Source organism: Dipodomys spectabilis, unplaced genomic scaffold, assembly GCF_019054845.1.
Source record: "Dipodomys spectabilis isolate Male_0828 unplaced genomic scaffold, ASM1905484v1 ptg000001l, whole genome shotgun sequence".
Taxonomy (NCBI): Eukaryota; Metazoa; Chordata; class Mammalia; order Rodentia; family Heteromyidae; genus Dipodomys; species Dipodomys spectabilis.
In genome coordinates this window covers 16,835,722-16,851,410 of record NW_024870678.1, presented here as the reverse complement: position 1 = coordinate 16,851,410, position 15,689 = coordinate 16,835,722, and the positions used below count along the sequence as shown (strand labels likewise).

At 35.3% G+C, this 15,689-nt stretch overlaps 1 protein-coding gene across 5 annotated transcripts in view; it reads left to right on the top strand.

Moving 5' to 3' along the window:
• The window catches only part of Ptprk (protein tyrosine phosphatase receptor type K), a 504,742-nt gene that overhangs the window by 234,870 nt on the left and 254,183 nt on the right, over positions 1-15,689 (top strand). For all 5 annotated transcript variants that reach the window (XM_042674068.1, XM_042673995.1, XM_042673924.1 and 2 more), the window contains exons 4-5: positions 12,822-12,903; positions 15,034-15,149. In XM_042674068.1, the coding sequence (XP_042530002.1) occupies positions 12,822-12,903; positions 15,034-15,149 (198 nt within the window). The remainder of the gene's footprint in view (positions 1-12,821; positions 12,904-15,033; positions 15,150-15,689) is intronic.

The window sequence follows — 15,689 nt, the reverse complement described above, 5'->3', positions numbered from 1 at the left end:
GCTCAAGGCTAGCACTCTACCACTTGAGCCACAGCGCCACTTCTGGTGTTTTTTCTTTTTGCTTATGTGGTGCTGGGGAATCAAACCCAGGGCCTCATGCATGCAAGGCAAGCGCTCTACCACTGAGCCACCTTCCCAGCCCAAGAAAAAAAGATTCTTTAGTGCCAGTTCTTCTTAGAAACTGTCACAATAACTTCTAGCAGTTTCTCTGCTCCTGCACTGTGGAGATCAGCCTGCACAGGTACCTGTTTTGTTTTCTATTTCCTAAGTTCCTTGGAAAAGGCCTTTGGTTTGCATAGATTAGAGAGACAATCTCTTTTCTACTATCCAAACCAATTTAGGCTGTGTTCTAGCCTTTACACTTTAAAGAAAATACCTGGTTATTATAATGTCTTGCGCCTTTCCTATGCTTATAACCAAGTCCTTCCAATAAAATTGAAGCTTTCTCTCCTAATTTATCTTCTATAATTCATTACCTCTTCTAGCTATCTTTAAGAAAAAAATCACTTTCAATATTCTATTTATTTTATATGTGTGACAAAATTGGCCACATTTGAATACACACACACACACACACACACACACACACACACACACACACACACACACAAGTTTCAGAGCTTCTGCAGCTCTTCCTTGAGCTCCAAGGATTTATTTCTTTTTTTGTTGTTGTTTTGTTTTAATTTCTTTGAGTCTCTGATTCTAATATCCCATTTTTATTGACTGTCACAGACCCAGAGAGGTTATGCATATTCTTTAAAAAATTGTTTTTTTTTTTAAATTTGGAAAAGATGGTTTTCCCTTTCTGTTCTGATTGACTAACTTCTCACCCAAAATCCTCTACATATCATTTTTTAACCTGAAAACTTTCAGTGAGAAAATTTGCTAACGTCCTAAAATTCTATATTGTACTGAATTTATGATATGTAAATCACCAAATACATGAATTGGTATTTTAAAAAAATGTAACTGGATTGTACACTTTCAGCTTATTCATTTAAAATACATCTTTTAAGTCAAGACAAATATATATGTGCACATCTGTGTGTATGTTCTTAGTAGGGGTGTGATATTTTTTAAAGTTTCCCATTATTTTCTTCTGTAGGAATTGGCTATGTGTTATGTGTTATGACTTCTCATGAATAGATTTTAATTTTGAGTGAGATTTTTGCTAGCTCAAAGCACTAGCCTCATAAATTTTACAAAATATAACCATATTTGTATTACTTAATTCTTATAGCCAAAGATAGCACTTTTCCTTAACTATTTTACCTGGGGAAAAAGAAATTCCATAAAAGAGTTCAGAATCTTTCTATCAGTAAATTCAACTAAGATTACATAACTACTTCATGAAATTGATGTTTAAGAACAAAAAACAAAAACAAATATAAGAAAAACCTTGCATGCACACATCAGTCTTATCTTAATACTTATAAGGTATTTTTGAACTTAATTCTTCAACCAGTATGGTATACTTAGACAGTTGTCTTTTTATACATGGTTTTGTAAAGAAATAATTGGTTGTTCATATATTTGAATTTATGGCGATTGATAGCCTAAGTTTAGAATTTGATTGACTTTGCCTGGATTCAGAATAGTTAACTGGTGTTAGTTTTTTTAGTTACATATAATCAATCACCCACTTTATACCTAAAGTTTACATTTCTAATAAGTGCATATTGTCCATGGATTTCATATGCCGTTATTTACTATATTGGTACATATAGAATAGTTCACCAATTTTAATTTTTCCTAATTTCATTGTGTGATTCTAGATTAATACTCTTGAAAATCACTTACATTTGGCAGAAAAGCATTATTTTCAGATATAATTGTGTGCTGTGTTTAAGATTGGACTGCTGGTGCTAAAATTTAAAAGGTTTTGCTTGTGGATTGTGGGAAGACAAATGGCACATCTCTGAAAGAGAGAAAAAATAGTACTGTAATTCAGTGTCATGTTGATAGAAATAGAAACCTTAACCAGTCATCTTTTATTTTTGGCTCAGACAAGTAACTATAAAATATAACCCAGATGGTGGAGCTCTGATAGTAAAGATACAGAAATGACATTTTGCTGATGAATTTTCCGCTACCCTTTGCTTCCCCATTTTCATTTTTATACCAAATCTTTTATGGTGTAAGTTGCTTGGTTATGTAGCTAAGGACAGATTCATAGGATAAAAATGAAATGTGTGTAGTGGCATTTTTAGTTCTGGGATTATTTCATAAAACTCGTGTTTTCATTTCATCTTCTAATTATTTCGTTCTTTTTATGCTTTTCTTTCCCCCCTAAACTCAGACATAACATAAGCAATGCCATGCGTTCTTTATCGTATATAATTTTGCTTCTGAATATATATATATATTTTAAATGGATTTAGAATATATTTCCATGCTTTACTTGTATGTTTGCCTGTATTTGAATTGAAATAGTCTCTAAAGAGACTGCAGATTTGTCACAACTGGTCTTGTAGTCTCTAGTTTCAGCCAGCTTCACTTTTTTTTAATGGTTTGCATTGAAATAGGGAAAGAGCCGCACCCAGGGCAGTTTAGTAAGGGGCCTGTAAGAAACAAGGAGTGGGCCAGATAGTTGATATGCAGCATTGAGATTTTGTAGTACAGGAAAACTGAGACTACATCCTTCTCATCTCTAGCATCATTGTTCCCAAAGATGCTCTTGTATCTCACTTTCTGGGCCTTTAGGCATTCTCCCTAATTAATTTCTGGAGAAGGACAAGAAGAGGCTAAGGCCTACTAAATTGTGTATACTATATTTTCATTCACTTCTCACCATGACTTCATAAGATCAAAACTAGGATTTGAATGGAGGTCTGTGTGACTCCGTGTTGAGGCTATGCGTGTGTGTGTGTGTGTGTGTGTGTTGTTTGTGTGTACACAGCAGTGTATTTCCATTATCTCCATTTTCTTTTCTTTTTTATTGTCAAGGTGATATACAGAGGGGTTACAGTAACCTAAGTAAGGTAATAAGTACATTTCTTGTCCAGCTTTTTACCCCTTCCTCATTTTTCTCCTACTTTTCCATCCCCTCTCAATCCCCCCCACACCGAAGGTGTACAGATCATTTCCAACATAGTGTCTTGTGTATATTGCTGTTGCATTGGTTCCCGCCGCCCACCCCCGTCCCGGCCCTTGTCCTTTGTCTCACCATTCTGTTGTCCCTTTCCCTTCCTTAATTCAGATAAATATATATATACGATACCAGGGTGCCAAAACTCACATATAGTTAAAACAGGGGATAAACCAGGAGGGGAAGAACACACAAAAGAAACAAGAAATCATATAGAACATTAAAAGCAACAACAACAAAGAAAATCCTCTTGTGTCCATGTCTCAGAGTTCATTTCACTTAGCATTATCTTATATGGTCATATGTATATAGCTATTGAGCTATTCTGCTCATTTGCTAAGAGTATCCTAGATGCATACACTCTAGGATAATCTCCATTTTTTAATGGTCTTATATAAGACCTTTTGGAGAAGGCAGTATATACCTTTTCCTCAAAAGTGTTTTAATGGGACAGAGAATATAAATAGAACACAAAAATGCCTTGAGTTTATGATATGCATATTATTTTCCTTTAGTTCACATTTGGGGTTTATTTCAGAGATGAAAAATTTATCTAGATCATTTTTCATCAAATGATGAATCTCTGATTCATATTTTCATCTATCAATATCTATTAAAATTGTCTTAAAAGACCACTGGTAATATTTTACAGGTGCAAGATTTCAAGAATGGAGAATTAATTTGAATAAGTAATATACTACTACTACTGCTATTCTAGCATAAGCTAAGAAGTAAATATTGTTAATTTCTTCATCTTTTAGATACCTTTGGTGATTGCATTAGAGATAGCCAAATCCCTGTTTTAATCTATAGTACAGGAATCCACAATGTTTACATATTCACTTCAGTAAGAAGCCTTCTGAATATTCTTTGGGCTTTTCTTTTATACGTTGGCATAAAGTCTCTTATGTTATCTTCTTTAGGTCTCCAGTTCTAATGTTTTAGTTTCTTAGATATTGGCGTGTGTGTTTATTGGTGTTCTGTTGTATATCAGACAAAAATAATATCATTCTGAGAAGGGTTTTACTCAGATGGTTGCTATAGCTGCTTTGTTTTGCTTTCCTTCTCTTAAAAAAAGTATTTTTTATTGGCTTTAAATAGTTGTACAAAGGAATCACCATTCAACAAAGGAGTTTATAAATATAATGGCAACTTGATCGTCACCCCTTTCAACATTCTAACCCATCCCTCCCAACAAACTCCTTCCTTCTCTTTTCTTAAATTTTGTAGGATGTATATTCAGTGTTTGACTACATTCTCACCCATGTCTTCTTTCCATTTGCCTAGCCTCCCACCCCCTTAACCTTCCCTCATTCTTTCAAGTACCCGTTTCTTGGTGTGTATTTTGTTGAACTATGATTTTGTATTTCTAAGGAATTACACTGAGTTCTTCACTAAATCTATCTGCCTGTCATGGGCTTGCACTCAGGGTTTGGGTACTGTCCTTCAGATTTTTTTGTTCAATGCTAGATGGCTAACACTTGAGGCACAGATCCACTTCTAGAGTTTTGGTTGTTTATTGGGGTTAAGGGCCTCATAGACTTTCCTACCTGGGCTGCCTTTGAACCATGATGCACAGATCTCAGACTCTTGAGTGTCTGAGAATAAAGGTGTGAGTCACAAGTACTGGGCAATAGCTGCTTTTCTTGCAACTGAAGTCTTGTTACAGCTAATTCTGTTATCCATGTTACATAATGTTGTAGCCCATTTCCTCTTGTACACAACTGGTAATGCAAAATTTGGTTTCTTTTTATTTCTTTTTTTGCATTTTTTATTGTGAAAATACTGCACAGAGGGGTTACAATTACATGGGCAAGATAATGTGTACATTTCTTATCAAGCATTGTAGCCTCCTCCTTTGTTTCCCTTCCCATCCATTCCCATCTTCCCCCTCCCCCCCCCAATCCTCCTTGCGCTCCCCCACCCCCCCACCAAAGTTGTAAAGTTCGTTTTCGACATAACGACTTGTACATCTCATTGTTGCAATGGATCCATCTGTATCCCTATTTAAATGATTTGTTTTTCCCCTTCCCCTCCACAAATTATACCGACATCAAATACAGTGAAAGCAGGGTTTATACTGTGTGGGAGGGACATACAAAGCAACAAAGAAATAATCTTATAAATGCGTTAGAAACAAATGCATGAAAGAAAAAAAAACCATTTGAACACATATTTTAGGGTTCATTTCCCTAACATCACCTTATCTGACCTTTTCTGCTTGACTCAGACATATATTAGTTATTGCAAATAAGGGAAACTATGGGACCTATGTTTCTTTGGGTCTGGCTTACTTCACTTAATATAATTTTTTCCAAGCCTTTCCATTTCCTAACAAATGGGGCAATGTCATTCTTTCTGATGGAGGCATAGAATTCCATTGTGTATATATACCACATTTTCTTGATCCATTCATCTCCTGAGGGGCATCTGGGTTGGTTCCATATCTTAGCTATAGTAAATAATGCTGCAATAAACATAGTCCTACTGGTAGCTTTAGTGTGGTCTTGTTTGTGAACATTTGGGTAAATGCCCAAAAATGGGATTGCTGGGTCATAGGGGAGCTCTATGTGGAGTCTTTTGAGGAACCTCCATACTGCTTTCCAAAGTGGTTGAACAAGTTTACACTCCCACCAACAATGCAGTAAGGTGCCCTTCTGTCCACATCCCCTCTAGCATCTGTTGTTATTAGAGTTCTTGATTTTAGCCATTCTAACTGGGGTGAGGTGGTATCTCAATGTTGTTTTGATTTGCATTTCTTCTATGGCTAGGGAGGTTGAGCATTTCTTCATGTGTCAATTGGCCATCCTTCTTTCCTCTTTAGAGAAGTTTCTCTTTAAGTCTTTAGCCCACTTGTTTATTGGGCAGTTTTTTCTTTGAAGATTTGTTGTTGGGGGATTTAATTTTTTGAGTTCAAGGTATATTTATAATAAAAATACTCGTAATAAAATTCATTGATGTTTTATTCAAGAATATTTGGTACACTGAAAATATTGGCAATGTAAAATCCACTTGCCACTCTTATATTGCAACAAAAAGATAGGTAGATAGATAGATAGATACATAGATACATAGATCGATACAGAGATAGATGTAGGTATGTATATATTAAAGAGAAAGTACATATAAACTCATAAGTAGCTGTTGCTGAGTTTCTTATATTGTAGTCATACAAAAGCCTATATCAGAAAAGTGAGATGTACAAGACGTTATGTCGAAAAACGAACTTTACAATTTTGGTGTGTGTAGGGGAGTAGGCAGGGGAAGGGGGTGTTGAGATTGGAAGGGTTGGGAAGGGGAAACAAAGGAGGAGGCAACAATGCTTGATAAGAAATGTACTCTTTACCTTGCTCATGTAATTGTAACCCCTCTGTACGGTATTTTCACAATAAAAAAAATGTGTGGCTGGTAAAAAAAAAAAGAAAGAAAGAAAAAGGAAAAAAAGGAAAGTTTTTGAGTCAGTTTTAATTTCTAAGGTCCTAATTACTTCTGAGAGATTCTAAAATCTTTAAAGTCAAGCGCTCCTGGCTCACTTCTGTAATCCTGGCTGCACTGAAGGGTAAAATTAGAATAAAAGTTCAACATCAGCGTAGGCAGGGAAGTCCATGAGACTCCATCTCCGAAATAGCTAGCAAGAAGCAGGACTAGAAGCATGGCCAGGTGCTTGAACACTAGCTGAGTGAGCAGGAAAGAAGAAAACAGCCAGGACAAGAGCATGAGTTCAAATCCCAGTAACACCTTCCTCTCAACCAAGGGGGAAAAAGAGTTCTCACATTCAATTTGGAGAGGACTAATTGTAAAACAAAGACCATTATAAAGAAAATAACTTATTTCGGATTCTTATGTATTTATAAGTTGTGACAGTGCCAAAGATAGCTAAAATCTAAGACATGAAAGTTTAGATGAAGAATGGATTTGTTCTTGATTATATATTTTACCTGCTTTCCCTATTAAGTTGGCATAAGTAGAACTCTCCAGTATATCCCAGTAATTCCCTGTTCACATGTCTATGTGCATTTGTCATCTAGCTCCTTGAGAAATGAAACAACAAAGTAACCAATAGACAAGGGAGGGCAATAATTAATATCAGAGAGACCCAAGGCCTTTAAAAGCCAAGCTATTTTCATACTTTATATGCTAAGATGTGAACTGTTCCAGGCGTTAGAAGGCAAAGAGGCCAGGTATGCAGGCTTCTGACACAGGAGAGATCCTTTCTTCCAACACTGGCAGTGAATCCTTAGGTGATAAAGCAGAATTGCAGATTGATGGTGTCTGTGCCTGAGTTACAGCAGGTGAGAGTAGATATTGGTTTCTCCTATCAGGTGTTAGTTCAGAATATAAATAAAATATTCACATTTGGAAAGAGATTAGATTCTAGAATTTTAACTTTTCCACACACACAACACACACATACTTGCACATGTGCTCTTACACCTTTTAGAAAAGATTTTCTATAGCCTAACAGGCAGAAGGGAACAACTCATTAGCTTGGCAAAATTCTCCAGAATTTTCCTCAAGGTAGTGTACTTTTATTATATCAACACAATTTTATAAGTTATGTATAAGTGATGGATAAGTTATGTATAAGTGATCTAAATACCTCACCCAAAATTTTCCTTGGAGGCAGAATTATTAATTAGGATCCACTGACATCACAGTGTTTCCTGTGGCTCATTGGAACTCTTTCCACCCCTGACTTCCAGCAGTGTTCCTGTGATTCAGTACTAGTATGAGAGGAATGTGAGAAATCATTGCTCTCAATGTCCTTATTCTAATAGAGGCAATAAAAATCAAAATTTCATTTCGGCTGTGATTATGTCACTACCAGCATGATATGGTTTTCTTCCAACTAGCTGATGCTTGCAGACAGTATATTGATCCCATGTAAGTTACAACCACACCAAGCGGTAGGAGAAAGCTTCTTTTTTTTCCCTTTCCCAGTTAGTTTTTTTTCTTTTCTTTTACCCATGTCATTATCTTCCAGTACACCCCCAAGTCATGCTTTTTTCTATTCATCATAAGCTTTGTTTTGAAGTCTTTTAGAGTTGATCTTGCCACTTTGTTGGACAGTTGTCATCTGAGGACTTCCTTCAATTTCCCAACTCCAAAATTTTTACTTCAGTAAGCTGTTGGTTAAGTAGATGTTACCTTGTCCTATAACTGTCTTAACTGTGCGTGTGTGCCTCTCACTTCCTACCCATAAATACCCTTCATTTCACGGTATTTATTTTGTTAAGCTCCCTCCAACCTGAAAGAAACCCAGCCTGTCATACCATCAGAGTTTAAGTAAATCATCAATAAATAAACTTTTATTTCATCTTGATTAGATGTTTAGACATTTGTCATTTCTATAAACTTTGTTTACTTACACTCTATCCACTTTTTCTGAAAGTAAATTTAAAGAAGCATTACATAGGAGGGAGGTACTAGAGATTAAATTCAGAGTCTTGCACGCTAGGCAGATAATTTAACATAGAAGCTATGCCCGGACCCCTTCATGGCTTTAGTTATTTTCAGATAGGGTCTTTTGTATGCATCCTGGGCTGGCCTTTGACTGTGATTCTCTTATCTTTCCTTTCGTGCAGCTGGTACCAAAGATATGTCTTTAAACCTCACATGGACAGGCCTTATATTTTGAAGCTCTACCACTTCCGTAGCTTGAATTAACTGTATGAGCCAATGTGCTCAGCATTATAATAGGTTTTTGATCTAATAAAATTCCTGCCACTACCATCAGTGTACACTAAGATACTCCTGAATTTTACTTGCTACGTTTTTTTTTTCCTTCACTTTCTTTCCTCATTCTTTTCTCTCTTCCACAGCATTTGATTCTTTGTAAACTTCAGCCCTCTGTTTATCAGTTCATAGCTGAGAATATTAAAGCCACACCACAGATACTCCCTTATTATGGTAAAAATCCTGCAAATTATAGTTCCATACATCTTTTTCTTCATACACTGAAAGAAATTAGTTCCTCTCATAGAGCTATTTATTTGGATCCTATCCTGTCTCACATGGACACCTGACTTTTCTCTACTTTACAACCAAATATTATCTTACCAGTTAACATGTTAACTGCTGGGGTTGTACAAGTCAACAGGACAATAACCAGACCCAGGCTCCCTGACAGTCAGGGTTAGCGTTCCTTGATACATGATTTTTCCTTTCCTTTGTTAACTGTTTCCTACAGGATAAAATTGCCTTTGTTCTTTGGATTTGCTACATTTTCCTCTTCCTCCTCTTTAATTTGACTTTACTTCACTTATTTAGTTAATAATCCAGGGATGTTGCTAGAGTAGCAAAAATTTGATAAGAATCATCACCTTCCGTATTTCAGGTAATGGAGCAGTATAAAAACAGCTTGAAAGGCAGAGACACTGTCTCCTGTTCCCAGGGTGGCCCCTGGACAGGTTAAAGTTGACATCTGGTGTGGCATCGATTGCTTTCTTCTCCTGGAAAGCCCTGGTTGATCGCTTGACACCAGACATTAGATCTGACCTGAACGTTAGCCCAAGCAAGTGCTGCATAATTAAGCGGCTGAGATTTGTTTCCCCTGGTTGGACAGAAGAGCCTTGCAAGGTGAGAGCTCAGTTGAAGTGATAATGCTGATTACATCCTAGTAGAATAGGAATCTGATCTTAGAAATTTCCTCTAGCTCTTGTTAATGAGGCGAAGACAACACTTATAGAGAAAATGAGGTCACTACAAAAGGGAACCTTTTGGATTTTTTTTCTTTTTTTCTTTAATAAAGAGCCAATCATTTCACTTTCTTTTGAATCAAGGCCTAAATTTATTGTCCTGAATGAACCTCAATTTAAATGAACAAATAAGAATGTCTTCTCAGGGGGATAGTAATCTTTTTTAAACTTACAACCCATCAGCATCAAGGGAACTTAAATGACTCTAGAAAGTAACACTAAGGTAAGTAAGCCAAGAAGTTAAAATAACTTAAACCATGCTGACAAAGGCAAACTGAAGTAATTAACAGCAGCCAGTTATTATGCAACTATATTATTTTTCAGTAGAATGCAATTTTTATAACAGGTTTTTTTCTTTCTATTCTTTTCTTTCTATGCTATTCTATTGTTTTTTGAGCCTCTCTTTACATCTATAAAAGTTATTTTCCTAAGGATCAGTTTACATCCTCACCTATAAACAATGTATAGTCAAAACAATCGCAGTTATCCATTTCCTACAAGTCCATACATTTCATGATGAATTCTTTTTTTATGTACACGTTCTAAGGTGAGATTGGGCTCTGAAAGTTCCCCAACTCACTGGCAAGAAAGTATCTTCTCTACCACAGTTCCCTGAGAGCTACATTAAATATTTGCATCCTGTTCTGCATTTATTGCTAATCCTTTGTCCCAACTGTTATTAAATAATCTAGCAATTGGATTCGATCTAAAAGCATTTATGTGAAGTCCAAATACATCCCCTAACATTTCTGTGTTCATAAATTCACCATCCTACTGTAAGGAAGCATTTTATTTATTTATTTATTTCTGACATCTCATTCTCTGAGCTTCAACGTACTTGAGTAAAATCAATAGTCACAAAAGGAAAATGGGGAACTTGAAAAATGTTAACTCCAGACTGAGTTTGAGATGAGAGTATATGGAGAAAAGAGAAATCATAAGTTCCCACCTACTATTTCCCTTTGGTAGTAAATTTTAGGTGGTTGTAAAGGTATTGCATGAGATGGGAAAAAATTTAATGATCATGATATTAACATTTATTCAATATGCTATATGAACAAGTGGTTCTATTTGAAATACTGTTGGTACTTTATTTTAAATTTAGCATCTTGAAAGGAAATTGGAAGTTCATTTAAATGAAATTTATTTAACTGAAATTCTTTCACCCTATCCTTAATTGGAGAGGCCTTCCGGGGTTGATCATGTAAACAACCTCTGCTAGTCAATGTGGTTCCTTTCAGTTCTGGTTAACTAAACTACTTGTTAGCTGCTTTTGTTGGTCCATTTCTTTTTTTTTTTTTTAAGTATAAATAGATATAAAATCTATTTACCTTGTTTCTTTCTATATAGAGAAACAAGCAGAAGCAAGTGTGAACGTGTGTGCTAGCTTAAGACAGTCTCTTTTATAGAGTAAGTGCTCAATAAACGATCCTTATTTTTTCCAATCTACAGTTTTTCCAGAGTAAAATTGTCCTACCAAGGTTACCTGAGATGTAATTATTGCTAACTCTAATCAATACTTTTAAATTTCACTTTCCCTTGATCGCTCTCCTGTATTTGCTATTATTCAATATTGCCTATATCATTTTTCCCCTTCACAGTCTTCTAAATCTACATATTATTAACCTGGAAGGCTCGCTGTTTCTTTCTCTCATCAGGGGTCTTCAGTTTGTGTTGAGCCCCAGTCATAGACTGATCCAATAATTACAAATATTCCCATGAGAAGGGGAAATGGTTAAAGATTAACAGACAGTCCTGGAAAGGCTCAGTTTACCCAGCGTTTGTGTTCATTAGGTGCTATCATTTACCCTCTCTTTTATTTTTCTTTCTGTGCTGTCTCACTCACTCATATTAAATTTCAAAGTGATAGCTTAATGCCGTCGGTGGCGTAGCACTCTCTTCCAGATCCACTCCTTTTTAGGGCCACCTCTTCTCCCACATCCATCTACCTAGTTACCTCTCATATCTGTCAGAGGGAAATCAAATTTGACATGTCTGAAATGTACTTGGTATCTACCTTCCTTTTCAAATATGCACCATTTTCTGTATCACCATCCTGATTAGAATCTTAACATGCTCATTCACCTAGGAACCCAAGCCAAATCATCTATCCTGCTCCAGAGCCAAGGTAGCAACAAGTTCTAGCATGTTGTTTCTTCAGCATTTTCTACTGCTACCAGCATAATGCCTACCTATTCCTTTCAGATTATCTTCCACCCACTTTAGAAGTGAAGTACATTTGACTATATTCTATCTTTATTTCATGTATCACTTCCATTATCTTTCTCAAAAATACTTTGCTAAATATACCAAAAATTACCTTGGTGCTTCTATGAACATTGACATTCTAAAGGTTGAATCTTGGCTTCTTCTGGGATGTCACACCATGTGTAAAAACCATGTGAAGTGTTTGTATGCATAATAGCCAATCTGTAACAGGAGCCTAGATTGGATTATGGCAACTTTTTGTTGTTGTTGTTTTTGTTTTGGCTAGCTTTTGTTAATGTGATATTGTTGAGCCAAGCTACTTCTCATATAAGGCCTTCCGTAACTACTTCCAAACTCCTGCTTCTCATTTGATGCTCCAAGTCATTAACCGTAGTTTATTTCACTGTTCATCAATCAGTGTGCTTGTAATTCTAGCAATATATATGTTTGTCTCTGTTCTTGAAAACTCTAGTTTCTTTATTTTATATCTTTAGTAATAGATACACAGATATCAAATAAATAATGCAAATGGAAAAAAATAGGAGAAACTTTACTTTTAGAGATATCAGGTTTGCTTACCGCATATTTCCTATCATACTAGTAGCTGCTTAAAGAAAATTTGAACTGTTTGAATTCAGTAACATAATTTTTTTCTTTTTATTTGATTTCCTTGTACAAGGTTTGGGATAAGTGAATCTTTAAATTCTTAAGAGTTTAAAAACTTACAAGAATTTAAAGAATTAAGTACAAACAAATTTACTTTTTAAATACATTGTAGCTGCCTCTAAAAATGGCAGTTGTAAATGTTTTCTGCTTCTTCCCAACAGGTAATATTTGAAGCTGAAGTCTCAGGAGGAAGAAGTGGTTATATTGCCATCGATGACATCCAAGTACTGAGTTATCCTTGTGGTAAGTTGTATTTATCTCAGTTGTATTTTTCTGTGTCCTTTGAAAACCACTGTCATTCATAGGCAGTGACTGGATTGTTTAGGATTTGGTCATCACTTTCTTGTTAATTCTTGGTACTCCTGGCCTTCTCTTCTTTTGAAAAGAAGACATAAATATTTCTGGAATTCTGTTACAAGTATTTTTTTTTCATTTGTAGCTAAATATTAAAGGGTGACTATTTTAAATGACTTGATTCCTGGGAACAAATTATAAATGCAAAGGCAACTCTTGGTAGGACCTGTCACATTTTTCAAGTATTATCCAAATGTTTAGGAAAATGAAGAAAAATAAATAGCCTGACTGAATTATCTGAACTTCTGATTTTAAGTTCAGGTGCAACAAAGGGAATGACTTAGTTCACTTTGTTTTAAAACTTAGGGATATCTTTTTTTCATGTCATAGTAACAAATATCTGGTTAGTTGACATTAAAGAAAGAGAAAGTGAACAAAACAAAACCCCATTTATTAATGTAAATTGCTTATGAATGACTTTAGAAACATATTGATTGTTTTTTAGATCACATATCTGTTTGTATTTAAATCACATTACTCAAAAGAAAATTACTTATAACATGAATTTAGAGGAGCCAACGTAAAATGAGGCATAGCGTCAGACTTTTCTTACTATATTTTAGCAGCAGCAGTAGCAGCAGCAGCAGCAGCAATGGCACCTGTGTTATTCTGGATCTTCTGTATAATAATCCTCTCTGGTAGCCCTATCTCTATGTCATTGTAAACAGGATGCACAGGGACCCCATATAAAGGATAAGGCTTTGTGTCCCGGGTGGGTGGGTTGTCATCCTTTAGCGTATCAGAATCCTCCACAGGGTATGGTAAATCAGACTTCTCCTGGGTCCTTCTTCTGTTTCTGACTCATTAATTCTGAATTGGGACCAGAGAATTTACATTTCCAATCAATTTCCAGATGTTGCTGATGCTTCTAGTGAATGGATTTCTTTTTTGAGAATGGTCTTTCTGCTGTTCATTCTAGTTCAAACATTTTTCCTCCTGAGTTCTTATTAAATTAAGGCCCTAGAGAAAGAAGTACCTACCAGGCCAAGGTCACTTACATTGTCTATGGTGTATATGTTTTGAAAGAAGAGAACAAAATGACGTCACTCAAAATTCAGGTTGGATTAGTAAATTTTTTCAGTCTATATGATAAGAACTCTGTGTTTCTATCTACTGTTCATATTCATTTCTTAAATGATAAATGGGCAAAGAAAGGCTTTCATGAATGGGAAATTGTGAATTGGCCACAACAATGCCACTTGTACCATGGTATGGTTTTCTAAGAATTTTCCTTTTATTGACTGAGGTTTTACTTTTGCTGTTTATATTTTCTGGAAATGAAAAATACCAGTGGAAGCTTTCATTTCAAATGTCAATTGCAAGATACAGAACTGATCTCCTAGTTTCTGTATACATTGTATGCAGTCATCCTTTTCATTTAACTAATATTTCTTTTTGATATCTTTCTTATGCTTATAAAACTAGCATGTTGATTTAACAACTGTTAAGTAGATATTCTATTTTTGAGAACTATTTAAAAAATCCCCTCTTTCTTGGAACTATGAGGGTTTTCAAAGGAAGGAAGGAAGGAACAAGGGAAGGGGATGCAATTACTTAAATCATAAGTTGGAATTATATGTTCTAGACCTTATAATGGTCAGTATTTTAGAAAGCTTTGCATATTCCTGTTATTCTCTGACACATGTCTCTTTGTTCTCCTTTTCAGTTTACACCTTATATTATGACCCATATGTAACAGCCTATAACGGCCTTCATAATAACTATTCAGCACTCATTCTATGTAGAGAAATGTCTTAACAGTTCAGCATGAATGTACAATAAAGCTACTCAGAAGAAAACTGAGAGACAGAGAGAGAGAGGACATGTTATCTTCTAGCACAAACAAAAGTTCATCTTTTTTTGCATATTTGTCTTGGCCAAAAGTAGAAACATTAAGAACAGTATTCTGTTGCAAATAAGTAACACAAATATTAACAGAAACATTAAGAACAGTATTTTGTTGCAAACAAATGACATGAAATATTATTTGTATGTTATTTTTTTTCTCTCCATTTACAGATAAATCTCCTCATTTTCTCCGCCTGGGGGATGTAGAAGTCAATGCAGGGCAGAATGCTACATTTCAATGCATTGCTACAGGGAGAGATGCTGTGCACAACAAATTATGGCTCCAGGTAAGATTCAGTTGGCATCTGAACGGAAGATTTCATATGATACTTTTTTTCAAAAAAGTTAGCATTGGTCTTGTGTGTGTGTGTGTGTGTGTGTGTGTGTGTGTGTGTGTGTGTGTGTGTGTGCACATGCAAGTATGTGCCATAGATTGTGTGTGGGGTTGGTTTAATGGCCTGAGACCAAACATCTCCCTTTCTAATGAAATATAAATAAAAATATGAGAGCACATAATCAATATTTGCATTGGTCTCTAGTGAAGTCTAATGATTTTCTAATGCTTTCTTCAAATTCTAAAGGAAAGTTCTCTAGATCCATTCAAAATTGGAGTGAAAAATGAAAATTTTCTTATTTAATAATTTTGGGAGAATAACTTGTAAGGGCATAGTAGTTACTTAAAAATTGTCTTTATCTATGAAACTTTCCAACATATTTTAAGTAACTCTTGATATTAAGATTTCAATTGGAAAAGAGTCAGTTAAAGTTTTGTTTAGATTTTTTTCTATAGCAGAATGAATCACTGATCTATATTTAAGACGTCTGAC